General features: G+C 42.7%; 3 protein-coding genes across 6 annotated transcripts in view; 1 reads left to right on the forward strand and 2 right to left on the reverse strand.

Moving 5' to 3' along the window:
* Nucleotides 1-535: 535 nt before the first annotated feature.
* On the reverse strand, nucleotides 536-8,544 carry acte1 (actin, epsilon 1; the record flags this gene model as incomplete). 4 transcript variants are annotated; one of them, XM_080539050.1, is made up of 8 exons in its annotated part: nucleotides 536-679; nucleotides 928-1,109; nucleotides 3,779-3,970; nucleotides 4,499-4,660; nucleotides 6,528-6,612; nucleotides 6,761-6,871; nucleotides 7,296-7,424; nucleotides 8,416-8,544. In XM_080539050.1, the coding sequence occupies 8 exons, from the start codon at nucleotides 8,542-8,544 to the stop codon at nucleotides 536-538; spliced, it is 1,134 nt and encodes a 377-aa protein (XP_080395176.1). The 4 variants fall into 4 exon arrangements, with proteins under 4 accessions (XP_080395176.1, XP_080395178.1, XP_080395177.1 ...); XM_080539052.1 differs by lacking the exon at nucleotides 7,296-7,424; XM_080539051.1 differs by lacking the exon at nucleotides 6,761-6,871.
* A 6,596-nt stretch (nucleotides 8,545-15,140) lies between these two features.
* On the reverse strand, nucleotides 15,141-16,672 carry guca1g (guanylate cyclase activator 1g; the record flags this gene model as incomplete). The annotated part of the gene is made up of 4 exons (XM_080539185.1): nucleotides 15,141-15,262; nucleotides 15,859-15,952; nucleotides 16,069-16,218; nucleotides 16,472-16,672. The coding sequence occupies 4 exons, from the start codon at nucleotides 16,670-16,672 to the stop codon at nucleotides 15,141-15,143; spliced, it is 567 nt and encodes a 188-aa protein (XP_080395311.1).
* A 4,156-nt stretch (nucleotides 16,673-20,828) lies between these two features.
* LOC308165156 (transmembrane protein 263) overlaps nucleotides 20,829-23,585 on the forward strand; it is a 29,697-nt gene continuing 26,940 nt past the window's right edge. Inside the window, exons 1-2 of the mRNA XM_080539269.1 lie at nucleotides 20,829-20,982; nucleotides 21,997-22,102. Coding sequence (XP_080395395.1) covers nucleotides 20,977-20,982; nucleotides 21,997-22,102 — 112 coding nt within the window. The 5' untranslated portion in view covers nucleotides 20,829-20,976. The remainder of the gene's footprint in view (nucleotides 20,983-21,996; nucleotides 22,103-23,585) is intronic.

The following is a 23,585-nucleotide window of genomic DNA, read 5'->3' on the forward strand; positions in this document are numbered from 1 at the left end:
TCAGTTTATGTTTGCTCCCTACTCATGTTATTACACTGGGCTTTCTGGAGGAACCCAATTATCTCAAGGATGATTTGTAGAAAGAGGAACTTTCTAACCAAACTACTTGAATGTGTGTTGCACATGTCTGGAGCCCATCCAGATTAATATTCTAATGTCATCAATGTTTACCAAAGCTATTACCAGAAAATTAGTTTAATATATAATAGGCTTACTGTATATGCATGCGAGACTGTCAAATTTGTGCAATCAAATATCAGTTTGTATCAACAGTTTGGTTGCAAGAAACATCACTATTTTAAAATATTCTCACACTCCTCATCCAGATGTTATTATACAGTAGAAGGTTACACTCAGGTCAAAAGTCAAAAGACAGAATTAATTTATTTAGCAATACAGTATATCCTGATAGGCTGGTGGCGTACAATAAATACAGTCTTGAGTTTGGGAACAAATTCGTGCACATACAGTAGTAAACATTGGGTCGTCAGAGACAAGACAGAGAGTGAAGAAGACTAGGGGAGGGGGGGACATTTTAGAAGCACTTCCTGTGGACGATTGAGGGTCCGGCTTCCTCGTACTCATCCTTGCTGATCCACATCTGCTGGAAGGTGGAAAGGGAGGCCAAGATGGAGCCACCGATCCAGACAGAGTACTTCCTCTCAGGGGGGGCGATCATCTACAGTAGTGGGGTTATATGACAACCAGGGGTCAGAGAGGTAGAACACACATATCTAGGAAAAGTCATGAAAGGAGGGTCCTGAAATTTGATCGAGTGCAAAGATATAACAAATGTTTTTACTCACAGGGGTCAAATGGCTGATTAAGTTTTAAGGTACTCTAAGTAATTTCTACTGTATGATGGTGTAGTTTGGTTAAGTCAATGGGATTGTCACACTGAGGATGTGCAGGCCTAGTCATCCATACCTTGATCTTCATGGTGCTGGGGGCCAGGGCTGTGATCTCCTTCTGCATGCGGTCACCGATACCAGGGTACATGGTGGTACCTCCAGACAGGACGTTGTTGGCGTACAGGTCCTTACGGATGTCGATGTCGCACTTCATGATGCCGTTGTAAGTGGTCTCATGGATACCAGCAGACTCCATACCTGTGAGGATAACAATCTTTGGTTGGACTTTGTTTGGACGGTATCCCTGGGTAACCCCAGATGGTTTATAGACGTCAACTTAACTATCTACAGGGTTCCCACACCTTCTGAAACATCAAATTCAAGCACCTTTCAAGGACTTTCAAGACTCAATTCCCTCAAATTCAAGGACCCAACACAGCATAGTTTGAGACAGATCTAGATGAGAATTTATATATTAGGAACTATCCGTTCACAGACAACAATTAAAAAGAGAGGCTTGAATGTGTGAACACTAGATGGTCTCTTGCCTTCTCGACCACAGCACAGCAAAACAATATATTGTGAAATATGTGTAAAGTTAAGCAACACAGAGACTTCTTTACTAGTTGACGAGCTAAGTCAAACATTTTTTTATATACTATATAGGCCTATTATTTATTTTTTGAGAGAGAAAGAGATGGGAATTCAAGCACTTTCAATGACCCATGTCTATTTTCACAAACTTTTAAGGCTTGATTTTTTTTTGCTCAAATTCACAAACTTTCAAGGATTTCAAGGACCCGTGGGAACCCTGTCTTATAGATTGTCACATACAGTACCAACAGTATTGTAGTTGATAGTTTGAGAATCTGTAGACCATCTATAGGCCAGGCTCTCATCCAGTGAAATCCAATACGGTATAGGACACCTCTATAACCACGTATGCAAAGCAGAGAGGCAAGGCAAGAACAAAGACAGAGCATTTGATTCTTGATTGAGTCTTGATGATCAAAAGACTGGCCACAAACTGCCTGGTTTAAGATTTGCATTGATTCGCCCTACATTCTAATTAAGAGCTCAGTTAATAAGAGCTCAGTCTTGGAAATGTAATTAAAGTTCAGTGGGAATTGGGAAATGTATGCAGGAAACTATTCTTCATTGAGGACTCAATTGAAACTTCTGCAGCATATTCTGTTGAACATTACTGTTGTGAATTTTATATAATTATGCTTAGACTGAGGAGAGGCTGAGACTGCCGTGGCATAATAGAGGAAGATATCATGCAAAACGATGATCTGAGAGATTGAGGAGAAGAGAGAGGGGCTCCCCTCCCTCACTTCATAGGTTTGATGAAATAATGATACAGTGCCTTTAGGAATAATGACATCCTTCATGAATAATACATTATGGTAATTTAATATAATAATATCGACTACTTTGACAGTATATCCTGCTATCCTGCATAACGTTCTATAATATATGTTCGAGATGAAATAAACATCTGCTGAGAGTATTGTGAAGTATTGAAGTATGTATTATAATAATCATCATAATAACTCTTTATTTGTATAGCGCGTTCTTTTCCTGAAAACGTTGCAGCTCAAAGTGCTCCAATCATTATAGAATCATAATTTAATTAAATTGAAGTATGTAGGCCTATCCGCTTGTTAAGTCTGACGTCAAAAGTGACGTAAAACGAGATCCATAAAACGAGATTCTTGTACAGGATATCCTCACTTGTCAGTAAAAACACACTGAGGACCCTATCAGGAGCTCTCATTCAATGTCACTTCGACTATGCCGTAACATCATGGTACTATAGAACCACAAAGGCCCATAAAACAAGACTCCAGACAGCCCAAAATAAACTGGTTAGGCTTCTGCTAGGCCTCAACCCTAGGACACATCTAACCGCTGCTCATTTTTTGAGCCTTGATTGGCTACGAGTAGTTGACAGAGTGCAGCAGCTTGCACTGGGCCTAGTCTTCAAGATACGCTACACCACAAAGACACCCAAGTACCTGTCAACATACTTCCAAAAAGTGAACAACGTCCACACTTACAACACCAGAGGAAGCTCCACGAACCACGTTCAACCGCGTTGCACCACAAACAAGGGTTTAAACTCGTTTACAAACTATGCAGTAAAGATGTGGAACGCCCTTCCTATAATCTTAAAGGAGTGTAAAACACTGCCCACCTTCAAAACCACTCTCAAAAAACATTTACAGGAGGCTGCAATCCGTAACTGGACCCTCTAAAACAAAAATCAGATTAAAAGACCTGAACTACCCACTGTACATACTTTGTGTTTTGTCCCCCGCCCCCACCTGTGGTGTATGTCCCCACCTGTCCTACCCGCTGTACATACCTTATGTTTTGTTGTATTGTTCTTCCCATGATGGATGTATGTTTATCTTGTAGATAGTAATAGTTATTTGTCTGTATTATCTTGTAGATAGTACTAGTTTTTCTGTCTGTCTTACATGTAACGATGAATTGAGAATCAAGGACCCCAATTGAAATAAGCCAGTGGCTTTCTTGGGTTTTTATCCTGTTAGTTGACCTTGTATGTAATATGTACATTCATGTACCTACTTCTGCAAATCTTCTAATAAAGTTTTCAATCAATCAAAAAAACGTTTAGCCATTTCCGAGTCCAAACCAGAAATTCCCCGCACCAGAGTACCTGTGAACTACAGCGGTAGAATGACAGTTTAATCGTTTTTTAGACTGGGATCTATTCACACAAAAAGGGACACAGCACTTTCCCATTTTCTCCATATTGTCAGGGTATTTGAGCCTCGGAAAAGCGCTATATAAATATAATTTATTATTATTATTATTTCTGCATTTCGAAGACAGCGCCTCAGCCAACGTTGGACCCGGAAACACGTCACGACTTAAGTATACTGTATTGTACTAACCAATGAAGGAAGGCTGGAAGAGGGTCTCCGGGCAGCGGAACCTCTCGTTACCGATGGTGATGACCTGTCCGTCGGGCAGCTCGTAGCTCTTCTCCAGGGAGGAGGAGGAGGCGGCGGTGGCCATCTCGTTCTCAAAGTCCAGGGCCACGTAGCACAGCTTCTCCTTGATGTCACGCACAATCTCTCTCTCGGCTGTGGGAGAGGTGGAACAGAGACATAGTTGTTGGCTATTCAATCTAGCCTATACCTATGTGTCTGTTTAATGGCTGACATGCACCAGTTTGTTTGTAAGACTTGACACAGGCTACGGCCGAAACCGTTGTCAATAAATATATTATTTTTTGCATCTGGAACGAGAGTGTGCGGCTTCTACTTTATCCTTTTGTTGGAAATGCGTCACACACACACACACACACACACACACACACACACACACACACACACACACACACACACACACACACACTTCGCTGTAAACAGGCATTGCAAACTGCCTACATACGTTCCTCACACTTTATGAAGTGAAATCTCTTAATTGAACGGTTTGGTGTCAATTACAGTGATAGTCCTCCTAGGCCAGGCACCTACAGCCACAATGACTGCCCACAAGCGCTACGAGACTGACTGCAGTAACTCTATATGACCAGTAGATGGCGCTGTTAAACGCAGATTATCCATGAGAATGATGTGTCTGTAATCGTTTGATAACGTGAGCTGTACCGGTGGTCACGAAGGAGTAGCCTCTCTCAGTGAGGATCTTCATCAGGTAGTCAGTCAGGTCTCTGCCAGCCAGGTCCAGTCTCATGATGGCGTGGGGCAGGGCGTAGCCCTCGTATACTGGCACGTTGTGGGTCACACCGTCACCAGCGTCCAGCACGATGCCTGTACACAGGGTTCGAGTTATGTGGGAGCCAATGGGAGCTGAGCTCCCATAGAGATGGTCTGAGGCTCTCTGAGCTCCCATGAAGGCAGTAAAATCAAAAATCTGTGGGGGTCGCTAATAATACATTACCACAACTATTATTTGATCAAAATGTCAATGTAATGAATATTATTTAATTTATATTATAAATATTGTAAAATAAACACATTTCCAAAAGAACTACGCGCACCATTAATCTCCTGTGAATGACAGTATGCCTTTGACTGCCTGCACTTCACCACCAAGACACCATGGGGCGCAGTAGAATATTGTGCAACAGCAAACGTTTGATTAATCAGCTGTGCGGTAAACCGTTGGAACACACAGTGCACAGCTGATTAATCAATTAAACCAATAGAGTGAGACACCAGTTGCCTTTCAGGAAGTAGTGAGATCGTGCACCTAGCCTATTATTGAGAAGCAAACATTCATTCATTAGCTATACAGGAGTATATACATACAGTAGTAGCTACCATGCCGCCCAAAAAAAGGCCACTGCTGCCGACCGGGTCATCAAGCCTAGAAAATTTCGGGTTTTTATCAAAGACAAATTTGACCCTCTCCCGTTCATCCAATCTTGGATAAAGAAAGGACATCGGACGTCAGCATCATGGGTTAGGACCGCGACCGCAGCCTACTGAAAACAGACCACTTTGGTCTATCTTGTCTCCGTAAAGGTACGGTGGCTTTTACTTTTTACTAACCTAGTGTACTAACCTAATGTATTTTTCGCTCCTTCTGTATAGCAAAAATAACACAATTATTGGCCGAGATACATGTGTGACTATCGCTTTTATAGCTGTTGTTTCATGTGGGGCTGTTGATGTGGTGAAATGAGTAGCCTGCAGCTGTAGCGTCAGGATATGTTGGGATTTGAGGATGAGGATGATGTTTCGGTACCGGTACCGTTGTTAAAGTATCGATTTGTCACCGGTATCGAATAAAACCCAAACTGTACCCAACCCTAACTATATGTTTACATGCCAACTAATTAGCTAATTCATTTCTGTCATTTAGAGCTGAGGGGAGCAACAGAGAGACGGACAACAGGACAGCAACAGAGAGACAGACAACAGGACAGTAACAGAGAGACAACGGGAGAGGAGAGCAATAGAGACAGAACTGAATGCACTGAACCTTTTTTTAATTCTTTGCATTATTAACACTGTTGTGTTATTGTGTTATTAAAGTTTTTAAGTGTTTTATGGTAAAGCATTATGAGTGGTGTGTGTGTGCAGGGTGCTCGTGAGTTGTATATTTTGGGGAGGGGGGAGGCTTGTGTATGGGGGCAGGGGGGTCCTCACACAAAGGAGTAGCCTAGGGCCACTGACCACCTTAATCCGCTACTGCCTATAGCTAATTAAAACTTGTAAGTCCCATCGCTGTGTGGGCATGATTCGCGCGTGCATGAGAACATTTCGCACTGTTATTTTGGAGACCCCCACAGAGTTCAGCTTATAACTCGAACCCTGCCTGTACAGGTGATATAGGTTAGGTGAGGATACACAGGTAAACGTTACTACGGTCTATCATCCAAGATTAGACGCACACAGATGCAACACACAGTCGCTGAGCTCAGCAGTTAACACTTTCAGTGACATTTTTGTTGTGCTTCTTATCTTTTATAAGATATTTTTAATAATAATTATATAGACATATGATATATATATATATTATTATGTATGATATTTGGACTACATTGTGGATTGTAGATACAGAGAACGACAGTAAGTCGACTTTGAGTGTCTAGAAAAACGCTACATAAGTGTAATGTATTATTATTATTATTATTATTATTATTATTATTATTATTATTATTATTATTACCGGTTGTACGGCCAGAGGCGTACAGAGAGAGGACAGCCTGGATGGCGACATACATCGCTGGCACGTTGAAGGTCTCAAACATGATCTGCAAAGACCAGAAGTTACCACAATATGAACAAACAAACAAAACAACAACATTGCATTGAGAGGAGAAGCCTAAATTGTGTGTTTCACATGACTCCACAGACTCTGTTGGTAGTCTGTCCCTATGGTAGTTAGGGTGCCGACTGTACCTGGGTCATCTTCTCCCTGTTGGCCTTGGGGTTCAGTGGGGCTTCAGTCAGGAGGACGGGGTGCTCCTCAGGGGCGACACGCAGCTCGTTGTAGAAGGTGTGGTGCCAGATCTGTCAGACAGGGAGTGTAGGAGCTTAGGGTTAGAGGTTTATCTATACAGTACTCAAGTTGTAAAAGAAAATCAGAGGGGATGGTGGATTTTTTATCATATGGGGACAATTTGAGCATCCCCACAGCGTCAGTGACTTGGTAAAAATGTTATTGCATGTGTGCGTGTAGCTAGGCTACAGTGTTTTACTCAATATGCGCAAAACTAAATGTTGAAATAGCAGTAATACCACGTTCATTGCTAAAATGACATAAGGGATGGAAAGGGGGATGATTTTGACCGTTTTTATTTCAGGGGGGATGCCATCCCCCCTTCATCCCCCCTTGAGTGCTGTATATATATATATATGTGTGTGTGTGTGTGTGTGTGTTCATTTAATTTTCTTATTTCATTTGATGCAGTATTCTTATGATGTGCAGGCCTACCTTCTCCATATCGTCCCAGTTGGTGATGATGCCGTGCTCGATGGGGTACTTCAGGGTCAGGATACCCCTCTTGCTCTGGGCCTCGTCTCCTACATAGGAGTCCTTCTGACCCATACCCACCATCACACCCTGGGGAAGAAACACACATGTACCTGTCGTTAACATCAACTTCACTAACATTAACGTCACTAACTAACATTAACGTCACTAACTAACATTAACGTCACTAACTAACATTAACGTCACTAACTAACGTTAACGTCACTAACTAACATTAAGGTCACTAACTAACGTTAACGTCACTAACATATCAACAGTCACAGTCAGTCACAACATATAGTGCTCTCAAACTGTGAACCTCATTCAATCCACTGCAGATAATGCAAGGTTTTCATGACGACAAAAGAAATTGGTAAAAAAAAAAAAAAAACATCAGGGAAGCATGTTCAATTTGAAATGTGCAGTTGACATTGCTTTTTTGGGTTTCACATAGTTTTTTTTGAGGACTTGAATCCAAAGTAGTTGTGTTGGCACACAAGACAAATTATGTTCATATAGTTGTGGAAAGTGGAAATCCGCAATATGTATTTGATGGAATTAAGGTCAGGTTGCTCATGGCCCACATACAGCAGAGCAGGGACTGACTGTCAACAGCATCAGTGAATATATGGTCTATTCCAGGAACGATCCTCTGTGAATAAGAGGGAGTGAGAGAGAGAGAGAGAGAGAGACAAAGAGAGAGAGTGTGTGTGTGTGTGTGTGTGTGTGTGTGTGTGTGTGTGTGTGTGTGCGCATGTGTGCCTGTGTGTATGTGTGTGCATGTGTGCCTGTGTGTGTGTCTGTGTGTGTGTGCAGGTGTGCCTGTGTGTCTGTGTGTGTGTAAGTGTGTGTGTACAGGTGTGCCTGTGTGTCTGTCTGTGTGTCTATGTGTGCGTGAGAGAGAGAGAGAGAGAGAAAGACAAAGAGAGAGTGTGTGTGTCTGTGTGCGTGTGTGTGTGTCAGTATGTGTGCCTGTGTGTGTGTGCAGGTGTGCCTGTGTGTCTGTCTGTGTGTGTGCGTACATGTGTGCGTGTGTATGTATGTACACTACTATGCGTGTGACTGTTGCTGTGTGTCTCACCTGGTGACGAGGACGCCCCACGATAGAGGGGAACACGGCCCTGGGGGCATCGTCTCCGGCGAACCCTGCCTTCACCAGGCCGGAGCCGTTGTCACACACCAAGGCTGTGGTCTCCTCTTCGTCACACATCTTTAGTCAGGCTACTGTAGGTCTGCACGTGCACGCAACACACAATCCACAATCCACTTATTACAGTGCATGAAAGACAATCGATATAATCATAATAATAATTATAATTTTTTATTTGTATAGTGCTTTTCCTGCAAACGTTGCAGCTCAAAGTGCTCCAATCATTATATAATCATCATTTAATAATGTTTTCATTTAAAGGCAATATTAAAAAGATGGGTTTTTAGTCTTGACTTGAACATATTTGCTGAGGTTGCATCCCTAATGTAAACTGGCAGTGCATTCCACAATTTGGGTGCATGAAATGAGAATGCAGCCTCACCAAATCTCTTCTTTTTGTACATGTGGTACACAGAGAAAACCAGCGTCAGAAGACCTTGATATGCACGACTACACCATACTCATTCCATACGTTTAACCCTTTCCTTTCTTTTAACCTTTACTTTACCAGGTACAGTGTATAGGGATTGATAGGGATGTGTTCAGACGCATGAGACATAGAGCTGATATGGTTTATCGACAATCATCTGTGTCTTTCTGACCAAGTACAATGGCTGACCTACACGGTATATTTCTGATTTATGTCTGATTTGTTCTTCAGCGTTACGCACTGCTGAATCCAAATGTCACCAATAGGTCAAGTGTGTCAGAGCGAAAAAATCATACATGCTCAAATCAACATGTGGCCTAACCCTCACCAGCACCCTCTGTTCTGCACTCACTGTTCATGCTATGCAGTAGCATATTGAATCCATGTGTTGGAACCTTACAACACAAATTAATGACATAATGTAGTTGTCATGCACAGGCAGACATTGTTGATTCAAGTGCTATAAATCATTGCTGTGTTGGTAAAGACACAACTTTATTGATAAAGCCCATTAAACAATAGTCAAGAAGGAATCTATTCAAGTAAGTACTAATATTCTCTGCAATTTTGTAGGTGATGACTTTCTCTGCAAGATAAATGTAAAATTCAAGACCATTCAACTCAATGTTGCAATATTGACTATAATGAAATGTTTTCATCCGGTAAATGAAATCATTTCGTTAGGTAAAGGTCACTTTGAATACTCAAGTCCTTGCATTTCCTGGTTGCCTGAATCTTTGTCAAATTGTATTAGAATCCCATTCAAACAGGCTAATGAAATCGTCCCATGTAGCAGCAGGACTTACCCCTGGAGAGCTGGGTAGAGGAGATGTGGTACAGTTGCTCCCTGAAGAGACAGACTAGACTGAGAGAGTGCAACGTTCCTCACCTGCTCTCTGTATTTAAATAGGGGCGCACCGCGTCCCCGCCACCACATACCTCCGAAACCACTGGCCTTTTTAGGAGACATTGTCACCCTTACAAATCAATGCGGAACTGAAAGGTAGGCAAGACTGTCTGTCTGCCTTTTCTGTCTGTCTGTTCTGTCCTCCTTGAATAAGGAGGGCTGGAATCTATCCCACTACGCCGTGCGTGGAGGTTGTCCGCGGACATTGGCTTTTAGCATTCAAGGATAATTTATTGGCTGTGGGGTTGTGGAGGTGATGGAGGTGGTGGTGGTTGTGGGGGGGGGGTTGTTTGGTCTATTGTGGGAAGACAGGTTGATGTTGGGTTCACAAAGGGAGGCATGTGAGTAGCCACTATAAATAAGATCTGTGTTGCATCTGTCATAATGGAGATATGGCCCGTTTGTCTGTCTGTCGCTCAGACACTGCGCTACAGCCAACGGACCGCATTCCGGTACGAGTGTGGGCTCGGGGAGGCTTGACGTATCCCCCAACATGCCTTCAAAGGAAATTTCAAATGCCCCTGCCATGGGGAATGGGTGTGGACAATACTCATATATATATATATATATATATATATATATATATATATATATATATATATATATATATATATATATAGACGTATAAAGACAGGTCCTGTTTTTTCACCAATGGAAATCTGGATTGTCTTTCCCAAACCCAAAGAAAGTCATCCCTGGAGGTGTTGGGTTCATCAATGAGAGTACATGACTAGAGGGCACCTCTGACCTTACAGTTGAATGCCCTCATAGCCTGCTGCTGCTGTATCTCTTTATCGGCTTTGGTGGGCACTGTTGTGGATTTGAGCAGGCTCTATTTAAGCAGGGTCTAACCCAGCATTTTTTGAGACATAGTATAACATGAACAAAGAATAACACTGTATGCTATGTAGATAAAAAGGTGATGTTATAATCACTAATCATTCATCATTCATGTTAACCTGGATTAGCAGTCCCGTTGGCAACCACAGTCCCGAGTAAGTGGTTCGTCAGGGGATGACCATAAAAGGTTATGGTTTGAATGGAGTGGTCGGAACATCTCGGGACATCTCCTAGTTAAGACAATATTCAACAGATGAGTGTATTAAGGACAATATTACATGGATTTAATGAACTGATCAATTATGAATAGGCTGTGGTGGAAGAACAGGCTGAAGGAGTCCAACGTTGTGAACATCAACCTGTTCTCTTGCACGTTGGGAAAAGACACACACGGTATAAGGTCATGGCATTATACAATGTGATCAGGGGGCCATGAGGGCAAAGGAGGAGTGCTCGAGTCAGTTTCTCTTGGCTAGGGTGAAGGCCAGGGTAGTAGGTTGAGTGAGAGATCTGTGTTGTAGCGGTGTTGGTCTCCTGCTTATGTTTTAACACTCTTTTAGGCTTATCTCAAATCCCCCCTCGTCAATTTAACTACAGTAGCAGGCCTGGTGGTACACCTGGTCCCATAGTAACTGGATATCCTTCCGTCACTGCCTCACTAGAAGCCTCATAGCACAACGTAGCCTTAACCCAAACCTGAACAATGTACAGCCAGCAGGCTGCAGAGTCACACAGCCAGGTCCTCTGGTGAGAGTCTGAGTAGAATCACTGACTGGGTCAAATAGTTGAAAGGACACAGACACACAATGGCAGAGTTGTTAGACACAAACGCAGATTATAATCACTCTCACACACACACGCGCGCACATGCGCATGCACACACACGTGCATACGCACAAGCGCAGTCGCGCACACACACACACACACACACACACACACGCACACACACACACACACACACACACTCACACACACACACACACCTCAGAGCATGATCTCTGCTGTGCTCTCCCGTCCCCTCAAAGAGTTCCGCATGGATCTCACTGACATCGGCACTCAGCTGTTTTCTAAAACAATGACTGCTACTTTTAGTGTTTCTTCTTTGTTAGATAAAGAAAACATATGTTTTATGAGGATTCCACTTCCTGGGATCCTGTTGCCACGGGATCATGTGACCAGCCCACTTGTGCCACTGCCCACGGCTCACCCCCCCCCTCACCCCCCTTTCCATAGTGAGCATTCTTACCCACTGAAAATAGCACCAGCTTCCCCATATCTTTGCCAATGACTTTGGGAGTAACCACGACTTCCCAAAATGGATTACCAAGAACAGCTGTGAACTTACAAGCACAACGTTGAATGACTTTGTCTCTGATGTGGGAATTATTTAACTGTTTAAAAATGATTGCTATCGATTGAGAAGTAAACATAGCATCTGTTACTGGCGTCAGACCAGAGGGGGTTACAGAGTGGGGCATATGCAGTATATTATCACAATGCTATACAGAGCATGTCAATCATTGTTCATCTGTCACTCAGAAATGCTGTTATAAAGATTGCCAAGGACGCTACAGTAGTAAAGTGAAGTATGCTAGTGAGGCCTACAATGTGTTGCTTTAAACTGGTGTGTCTGTCGTCATATATATCTATACGATGACGAAAATTATGTTACAGTACATCATGGATGAACGGAAACCACTAGGTCTTCTCTCATTGGTTGAACAGAAGCCCCTAGGTCTTCTCTCATTGGTTGAACAGAAGCCCTAGGACTTCTCTCATTGGCTGAACAGAAGCCCCTAGGTCTTCTCACATTGGTTGAACAGAAGCCCCTAGGTCTTCTCTCATTGGTTGAACAGAAACTCCTAGCTCTTCTCTCATTGGTTGAACAGAAACCCCTAGGTCTTCTCTCATTGGTTGAACAGAAGCCCTTAGGTCTTCTCTCATTGGTTGAACAGAAACCCATAGGTCTTCTCTCATTGTCTGAACAGAAGCCCCTAGGTCTTCTCTCATTGGTTGAACAAAAGCCCCTAGGTCTTCTCCCATTGGTTGAACAGAAGCGCCTAGGTCTTCTTTCATTGGCTGAACAGATGCCTGTAGGACACTTCTTGTAGCACTACACACCGGGATTACTGCAAAGCCACACGGCATGATGTTAAAGATTAGGTGGTTTAATCCAACAAAATTATTATGCTGAGAGAGGTTAAGTAGCAGGAGCTCATAGGTCTTACTTCCAACCTCAACAGGAACAAGTGGAGTCTAAAAATAACACAAGAGGAATACTTGGAAATGATTATGAATACGGGATATGATATGGGATAAAAACACATTTGGCATACACCCAATGTGTGTGTTTAAGAGCTATGAGTCTCTAAGTGTTGTTGGCTAATGCAGAGGGCTTAGCTTGATTTACGCTTGGGGAGGAAATAGAACGGTTTGGGTTGTGAGAGTCAAGAATAGATCACTCACTATCTTTGGGATTCTAGAATGGTGGAACACGGAACCTTGGGTAAGATTGTTACAGATCCAGCATCCAGAGGGTATTCTGTGTGCCAAAAACGTTTCAGTTAAATCTATTTTAAACTCAGGTTGTAACACAACAAAATGTACATAAAGCCCAAGGGGGTGAATACTTACTAAAGGCACTATATTGCAGGTTGTACTGTAAGTTAGAGGAATCCCTAATAGAATAAGTCAGTTGTCACCAGGTTGTCACCAGGTCCTCACCTGGTCATTTCTGTATTATTTCAGTGTCTCTTACAATCACTTAATGTATAGTAGGCTTACCTGGCTGTGGTAAATGGTAAATGGACTGACTTATATAGCATCTTATTCCAAAGCGCTTTACAACAGCCTCTCATTCACCCATTCACACACACATTCACACACCAATGGCGGCAACAAGCTACCATGCAAGGCGCCGGCCGGCTCATTGGGAGCAATTTGGGGGTTCAGTGTCTTGCCCAAGGACACCTCGACATGTGGCCAGCCGGGTTTCAAACCGCCGATCTGCCAAACCTTGCGATCACTAGATGCCGGCTCTACCTCCTGCGCCACAGCTGCCCCCAGTCTGTGGTTGACCAGATTAGTTTACATTTGATTAAATTATTATTTATGATTAAATTGTTCTTTATTGTCTGCTGGTGAAAAAATGGGTTTTGGCTCACATGCTCCAACAACATAAAAAGGTACATAGTAAAAACACAATGACAACATCAACATATTGAAAAAACAAGGCACCAAAACACATAAGCATAATGCACAATACACAAAACAACACGTCCTTGCAATCATTAACACAACAAAGATGACTGTAACAAATTCTGGTAAATAATAATGTGATAACAACATGTATTTACATGCACTTATAAGATGGCAGAGCCTTGACTGACTCCTGCTCCGGCTTGAGGTTTAAGTCCGGCAATGTCTTACCCCCGTGAGGGCTTAGCTCCCGAGGGATTAAATCCCCCTCCTTGGCTATATGCAGCAGCGTACCACTTAGGGGCTCCGTGATGGGTAAGTGTTATCACGTTCCCAGTGTGTTACAACACATGATGACACAGGGAGGTATCCTAAAGGTTATACAAGGTGGAGGTAGCCAGAGAGTTGTTGGTTCTAATCCCAAACCATGGCACAAAAACGGAGAGGGGGGGGGGGGGGGGGGGTTGAACTGTGATTCTGCTGGTTTCAGATACCAAGTACTGTGTCTTCTCCTCCTGTTGTGCCCTTGACAAAGGCATTCGACCCCACGATCTCCTGGACCACTGCCCTGTGCGACTGACCATGAACCTGTCCACGTCTGAGTTGTGTATTTTCTGGGGTGGGGGGTTGGGAGAAGATGAGTTTCCCTGGTAACAGATGGACCAATATGTACGCCGAGTGTACTTTTAAGACTTCATCATCGTGGTATTCCATCTCTGATAACACTGTTAACAGAGCAATGCACGCTGTTGAGTTTCTCTGTACTGAAAAGAGCAGACATCCAAATCCCATCTTCACACACACACACACACACACACACACACACACAGCCTCGGCCAGTGTTCCTTGAACCATCCACTTGCGTTCACGTCCAGTTTAAGCATGTCCATGATCCAGTCATCTCTCTGTGTCCCCTCCATGAACTCAGCTAATGAAATCTGAACCAAGGACCACCGCCGTCACCATAATGTATGTCCGTCCACAGGTGTAATCCCCAGGTATTCTGTCATACTCGCACATCTTCGGAACTCTTCGCTCTGCTTTTTTGTCATTCAAAGATAACATTCTATCCCACGTAAACACTGTATGACGGTTGATAGAGATCAAAATAACAACACTCGGATCCGACCCACTCCAACACTGAGTGTACTTTGAAAAGGGGTAAAGCTGTTTCTCTGAAAGCAAAAGAGCAGACATCCAAATTCCATCTTCACACACACACACACACACACACACACACAGCGTGCAATATTCCCCACTTCAATGTGTCTCCTCTGGGATTCATCTTTTTTTCGGCCAGTGTTCCTTGAACCATCCACTGGCGTTCACGTCCAGTTTCAGCATGTCCATGATCCACTCGTCCCTCTGTGCCCCCTCCATGAACTCAGCTAATGAAATCTGACCTACGGACCAAGATAAGCACACAGTCACCATAATGTATGTCCATTCTCACGCCACATTTATACCTCTATTCAAAGATTACAATGCATGTACAGTTGCAAGTATTTATGCACACTTATGGTAACATGTCCTATATGTGTATGATTGTGGCTTTTTATTTAACCTGTGGAATCTTCGCGCCCTCTTGAAATTGCTGTCAAGCTTTTATCATAAGCCTGTAACTGTAGTGTACTAAGTTAAGCCCAAGCAGTGGAACGGTAGGCCTGGAGAACACGGTCGAAGCAGAGGAACAGTAGTTGCTATTGTATATACTCTGTAGCCACTGTTTAACCGAAGCACTAATGAGTTTAAAGGACTAAAAGGTTCTAGATTAGAGTAAACCTTTAATCTCATCCAAGTCAGAGCATCTCGATTAGTAGGCTGACTGTAGTGCCTTTTAATGTATGGTTAACACTGGCCATTGACTAATGAAATAATGTCTTGGAGGTGTAGTCAATGATTGGATTTGAGCATGAAAAAAGGCTTGTATTTAGTGTGAACAACAATCCTACAACAGCCTACTTTATAACTGGTAGATGGTTAACAGGTGGAAACTTACCATCTTTATTTTGGTCAACAAGTTCAAAGATTCTCTCACAAACGTCATTGGGTGTCATGCCTGTTGTATCATTTTCCTTGATTTTGTAAATGATCTGAAAACAATACGTATGAACAAATGCGTGAAAAGGATGCTGGAGTGAAAGAATGACTATACTTTAACTACGGTACTCTTCTATAGACCTAAATAATGATTCATAATAGCTCTTACCCTTATAATGTGCTTCACTTCATGCCGGTCTAGTTTTCCATCTTCATCCCTGTCAAAGACTTTGAAAGACCACTTCAATCTGTCATCCAGCTTCCCCCGAAGCACAAGGTGCACTGCAGCCACAAATTCCATAAAGTCTAACCTATTATCCTGAAAACAAAATGTGCAGTTTCATTATTATGAGGGTGTCATAATAATAATAATAATAATAATAATAATAATAGGAAAAACAGAAAACACAGAAACAACAATCAACAGATATCAGTCATGTGCACTAGAGATTCACAATTCAACAAAAGAATGGATGAACATGATTCAGGCCTCATTTAGTAGGCAACACAATAATATATTATATATAATATTAACTTGATTGTGTCTGCGTACAGTATATAGGCCTACAAACCCGATTTGTGTCAAACGACCGGAATATTCTCTCCATATACTGACACTCTTCCACCGACGCACTCTGAACCCCGAACATTTTCCTAAATTCATGGAAATATAAAGCTCCGCTGGGACATTGCTTAATGAAAGCTGTGTACAGTTCCTGAATATCTGACAGTTCCACCACATCCTCAGGTCCACCGTTCTGGATCTGACCCATGATTCAAATTTCAAAACCAGTTGTGTATATATTCTTAGAGAAAAAATAATCCCACGGCTTCAGTTATTTCCATAAAACTGTCATAAACGACGTGCCTTGATAAGAGAAGACATGTTCCTTGGTGCTGCATTCTCACCATTCTGCCACTACGGAACTAATCCGCTCGGCTTGAATTAATTTGGAAAAGGCCGTTATTTTTAGACGTCTTTAGTCGCATTTTAACCTATCCCTGTCAACGTATGAGTAAACACCTTACACTATATAGGTCACCACTCTGTCAACATGCAAACACCTTACACTACAGGTAACCACCTTAGATAACCCCAGTACAAGGCCTACCTGGACGGCACACAAACTTGTATAGGCCTACTGAATTAGAAATGATACATTTTATTGGTTTTTATTTATTTTATATTACATTCAATCCTTGAATTATTAGGCTACTTATTTACAGATTATATGACATTCTATTAGGCCTACAGTCTAAAACAAAGTGGAACACTGCTATTACTGACAAGTGTGCACCATTTACTGATGAAAAAGAGATTGGATAAATCTACTGGTGCAGTAAGCCACTGTTAAACATTTACATGTGTTCCTTTCTGTAAACATATCACGTGAATGACTGTTTCAACGTCTATTTCCATGCTGTGATTCCTGTTCGTCAGACTGTGTCCTGAAAGCCGACCTTCTTATCTCCCATTCTATTGCACAGGTGATAGAGAAAGATTTGCATCATTGTAAGCAAGAGTCTCACAGCTTCCGACAGGAAGAATACAGCCAATCCTCAACAGAGTGCAGATATTTGGAAAGATGTCTTTGTCAGTATGCTTGAGGCATTCTGTCAGGTTTAGTGAGGACAAGGACTTTTCTGGCTCCCTGCTACTCTTTTACCTTAGCTCACAGTGAGGAAGAGAGGAAGACCCAGAACCACCTGGAGAGAAGAACCACAGAACAGGAGATGAAGGCGGAAGGCAGGGCTGTCATGGCAACAACTGGATCAGAGAGCACAAGGCCGGAGAAGATGGAGGGGTTTCATCGATTGGCCTATGTTCCCTAGGGAATTGAAAGGCCTACAGGATGTAAGTAAGTAAGCAAGCAGTGAGGAGGCTTTTGGCATGTCTGGCTCCCAGAACATCAATCCTTGGCTTTCGCAATGTTTTGGACACTACAGGACTCGAGTGTAATCCCTCCAGGAAGGAGAGCAAATATTTCGACACCTTTTTTTGTTTTCTGGGTTGAAGTGATCGATTCTTGAACTCCATAGACAGGTGGTCACAAAACGGAATTGCCACATTGAGCAGGTAATATGCCCTCTGAGACCTGCTTGGGGCATTGGCTTTGTTCAGCTGCCTGCCTAGGTTGGCAGCCCTCGGGGTTGAGATAGATGTGCCTACATGAGCGGTTCCCAACCTTTTTGGACTCAAGGCCCACTTTTCAAAATCTAAAAAGTATTCGTGGCCCACACAGGCATTTTACACAAGCGAACAATTATTTTTGGTGTCTCATCAATTATTCTCTTATTCTTATTGGATATTTAATATGCATCATCATACAATCATCATACATAGAGTGTAGTAGGCCTAGTAGTATCACACTGATGATGCATTTTTTAAAGGTTTTAAAGAAAAAAAAATTCTATCACTTTTTTTTTTTTTGCACATGATTTGGCGGCCCACTTGCAGTACCCTCGCGGCTCATAGGTTGGGAATCGCTGGCCTACATGTATCACCAAACGGGTCGTGTCTTCAAAACACACCGTAGCCTACTCCTCATCTGTATTTTTTCTCTTTGGTCTCGTCGATCAAGTTATACGCCTGGTAAATGTCCAGGTCCCCTCTGCAGCTTGGAGGCTATGGGTCTGACAGTTTTGAGACCATTCTTGGCGACAATGAAGGCGATGATGGTTTGTGATGAACACAGGTCAAAAACCCTTGTGCCTTTGTCCTGGTGTCCTGATCCCAACTGCCAGTCCAGGCACTCTCCTCGTAGATGTCAGGATGATGATGATGAAAACCTTTATTGTCCCCAATGGGGAAATTTTGTTGTTGACAAATTGATATGAAGAAGGATCCAACATTGCCTCCAGGCATTAACACAATGCATCGTACATGTCGTAAGCCACGTAAATGCAAGAGCTAGCCTTGTGTACTCGCGACATTTGCTTACTTTTCTTCATATTGTATAATGTATCTTAAAATGACAGTGAATATCAACCACTACTTCAGCCTAGGCTAGGTGCCTTCCCCCATCCCCGGGCCTTCTCCTCCATTGGATCCGCCACTGTGACCCAACACTAACTCTCCACCTGTATGTGAGGTTGGCTTGTCTCCTCCAGACAAGCCAACCTCACCTGTGGGGTCCCCCAGGGCTCCATCCTCGGTCCCATCTTGTTCTCCCTCTACATGCTCCCCCTATGTCTAATCCCTCAACGCTACAATATCTCATTCCACTGCTATGCGGACGACACCCAGCTCTACCTGTCAATCAACACTGACGACCCCGCCGATCTGAAGCGCCTGATGGACTGCCTCCGCGATGTGAAGGAGTGGATGGCCCAGAGCTTCCTACAGCTGAATGAGAGCAAGGGGGAAATCCTGCTCATCGGCAACACCACCGCCATCACTCAGCTCAGCACCAACATGGGAAGCCTGTCCACCCTTGTCAGACCACATGTCAAGAACCTCGGTGTCATCTTTGACTCCGAGCTTAACCTTGACCGACAAGTGAGCTCCGTCGTGAAGGCATGCCTATACCAACTACGCATCATAGCCAAGATCAAGTCCTTCCTCACCCCCAGCGACCTGAGGAGGGTCGTCCTCATGCTAATATCATCTAGGCTCGACTACTGCAACTCACTATATGCGGGACTTCCTGATAAGACCATCTACCGCCTGCAGCTAGTCCAAAATGCCGCTGCCAGGCTGGTGTCAGGCACCAAAATGAGGGACCACATCTCCCCTGTCCTCATCTCCCTTCACTGGCTCCCAGTGAAGAAGAGAGTGAAGTTCAAAATCTGCACCTTTGTTTTTAAAGCTCTCAACAGTCTCGCCCCACCATACATCAAGGACCTCCTGGACCAGTCTACCTCCTCAAGGCCCAGACCCAGACTCAGGTCCGACGCCCAACTCAGCCTGAGGGTCCCACGTACCAACCTCAAGAGGAAGGGTGACCGTGCCTTTGCGGTGATAGCACCGACCCTGTGGAACGCGCTCCCTTCTGCCATCAAGTTTGCCCCCACTCTGGACTCCTTTAGAGCCAAGTTAAAAACCCACCTCTTCCAAAATGAGATTCCCTAAATCTACTCCCTATTTGTTGTGAATTGTATGCCTGAGTTTTACGTTTAAGTCGTCTGTGTCTGATTGCTTTCTGTGTTCCTTGTCTTTGCCTTTATCTGTTCCTTTACCCGGGCTGCGCCCCGGGCCGATGTAAAAGTTGGATGGGGGGCGCATTATAAATGAAATTAACATAACATAACATAACATATGTCACTGACACTGGAATATTATAGACAGAAAATAGTATGAGGTAGAACATCTGTATACAGGTCAAGCCATAGCCTAGGCCTACCCAATTATTGTAGGCCTAATGCTCAATACTTCAATTAAACAACTAGGCTACTATGTTGAGCATTATGCCAGGTGTAGTCTAGTTAGGTGTTAGGCCTACATAATGGAGCTAGCCAGAATTCTGGTTCTGAAGTGAAAGGGCAATAGAATTCCATCTGACCAACGATCTGATAAAACAAAAAAAGTGAATAGGAAACAAAATTGTGGTAAAATTAAGCTAATACGACTATATCGAAAGCCATGTCATTGACATTGGAAAATGTCAGAAATTAGCTGTATTCATTCAAATCAGGTGTGAATGTCAAGGGTAAACATTGGTATTGGGATGAATAATTTGTTATGGATACATTGAATGAAGCTTACTGTGTTGTAAAAATCAACCTCACATCAACATGCTTTGTTACAAACCAAGAAGAAGTTAAGCCTATGACGCATACTTTAAAATTCACTAGTACCAGTTGACCTCTTTCCGATGCTATGCTGCCCCCTGGCGACGGAATATAATCCTTACACCTCAAAAAAAGGTATTCAGTAAACATCCCCAACGTCACTTCCTGTTACATTTTGACAGCCAAAACACTGCAAAATCGTACAACATAATAAGTCCAATTCTCACTGTCTGATCATAACATCTGTTGCTTTTTATGTTCAACATCGATTAGCCTTTTGCACTCGTGCGACGGAGTTCAGTGTTCGCCAAGAGAACCTCGATTTCTTAGTGCGCGAGCTACAGCGATGAAGGTGAGTCGAGGGTGCATTTGTTTTTGTGGTACATACAAATAGCATGTTTACGATTATAATAACCATAACTATTGCAAAAACCTTTAACGATCGCGTTAATGAAATATATAGAAACACGAGTCTTTGTTGCGATTTTAGGGCAGACATTTTTATTGTGCAAATGATGGTGTCATCCACGCACAAAAAAATACATCTCTCGAGTCCCTCCCCCCTGCGTTGGAGCTTGTGATCAGCACGTTTAAGAAAAAACAATCAACTGTTTCCATAAACGAAGACACAGACATATTGCAGATCGCTGTGTTTAGTTTTATAGTGGTTGCAGAAATGTGATGCATTACAAACACGTTGACATCATCCGTGCTGTGTCTGTCTATTGTCTGGATAATGAGGAGTGGGTTTCAGTGTAATAGGATTTGCTTTGCCATTATCTGCTGTAGGCTGTTCATCACTGCTTGCTATTATAATGAACGATGAATGACTTCCCTATATCAAACATACTGTAGCTATAAGACCAACTCCTGTAGGACCTACTGGTACACACTTATCTTCATGAAGCTTGTTTATTAGAATTATCTAGGGCCTAAATGCAGAATTCATTCCCTGCCCTACTTCTCACCATAGGCCTACTACTGCAATATTATGTCTGTGCATGCGAATGCCTGTCCATATCCAAACTATGTTACACATGTTGGTTCCTCTTAACAGTAATTGTCGTCTATATCCAATGGATGTACATATTATTATTATTATTATTGAAATAGCATTAGACACAGTGTTTACAGTGTAGAGATACACATAACAGGCAGGTACTTACAGTACCGGTTTGCGATATGCATAATTTCATAGATTTCTCATCTGAACTCGACCACAAGTTTCAGTGTCTATCAGTTCCAAGTAGGCCTATGTATTAATTGTACCTACAGAATATGAATACATGGTTTGTATAATATGCTACATAAAGTGGGATCTAAAATGGTCAAGAAAATAATATTACTCCCCCACGTTGTCTTGCAGGTCCCAAGCGAAGAACATGAGGTAGTGGAGGAAGGTAGCGCATCATCACCAGTTGACTCTAACAAGGAGGAGATCCCACCATATCTACGTGAAGAACCTCCAGAGGGTAAGAAGATCTCCTTGTTTTACACATCGATGCAAATCGGGGGTGGTGGTAGCCTAGAGGTTAGAGAGACCGGTTAGTAATCTGAAGGTTGCTGGTTCGATCCCTGTCTCAGGAGGGATCTGCATGTGCCTTTGAGCAAGGCACTTAACCCCTAATTACTCCAGGGGTGTTGAATATGGCAGACCTTGTGCCTAGAGTTTTTTTAATTTTATTATTCCAACAATTGACTGAGTCAAGTCGATTGCATGGCAGTAAATCATTAGAAAAAAAATCTATTTGGTTTCAAAATCACAAATTACTTAGGTTACGAAATATTTTTTACATTTGTGACAGGGTCTGGTGAAAAAGTCCTCAAGTAGGGCAAGGTCATTTTCCAGATTATGAAAGTGCAGATTGTAAGCTTTCAAATGATAAATACCTTGTCATACATTGAAATCTGAAAATAGTTGCTTATTTAAATGTTGGTACACCTCAAACCAAATACAGGAGAAACTTACTCTGAATCAAAACAGCCACAAAACAGCTGCTAGTAGCTAGCAGCTAAGAAGGAACATCGCTATGAACATCTAACAGCATGTTTAGCACATCATAACATTCATAAAACACATAACTACACATAGACCCATTAGATGATCACACAGTCCTTGCTTTTGAACACATCCCGACACAACGTAAGTTTGTTTACAAGCCATGTATCACTTACCCAGTAGCCTACGGCAGACGATACAGTGAAGTATTTTGTTATCCTAAAACTGTTGTTTGTTATATCGAGTGGGCTCTTCAACACAAAACGTTCATAATATGAATGTATTTTTTACATTTTCAAAGAAGCTTTTTGGTCATTTGCGTGACTTGAGAATTGCAGACATGCCGACCTTTTTCACCAGACCGTGTCACATTTGTGGAGTGTTGTATTGGTGGGTCCATTGTAGCCTATAAACAGTACCAGGAGACACGCTTTTTTCACATGAAGCCCTAATCTGAAGTTTAAGTTAACAGTTACAATATGAATAAACCTGGCAAACCAACCATGTCATAACTTGCATATGGAACAGTTTCAATGACCCCTCTCTCACAGTGGACGAACTAGGCTACAGCAACATTGTAAAGATGGTAGGCTAACGATAGCTTTCATGAACTAGTAGTGTCCACTTGAATGGCTTTGACAGAAGCTTGTGTTTGCAGTGGAAGGGACCTAACCAGTGGCTTTGAAAGAGACAAATAATCATGCATTGTCTGATATGTACTTTCTTTCAGAATTGGGGCTAATAAGGCCTAACTGTTTTCATGGATGTTTGAGGGTTTCTGATGGTGCAGTACGGTCTAGTGGCCAGCAGAGGGACAGCCTTTTATAGGCCTACGACACAGCTATTCCAAGTGTTGCCTTTACTATGGCTGCTCAATCTCTCTCAGTAGCAAATAGCCTGTTTTGTTCAAAATGTCACACTGCAGATATAAACTAACCTTGGCCTCTCTCACAATT

The sequence above is a fragment of the Nansenia antarctica genome (assembly GCF_963989245.1).
Source record: "Nansenia antarctica genome assembly, chromosome: 9".
Taxonomy (NCBI): Eukaryota; Metazoa; Chordata; class Actinopteri; order Argentiniformes; family Microstomatidae; genus Nansenia; species Nansenia antarctica.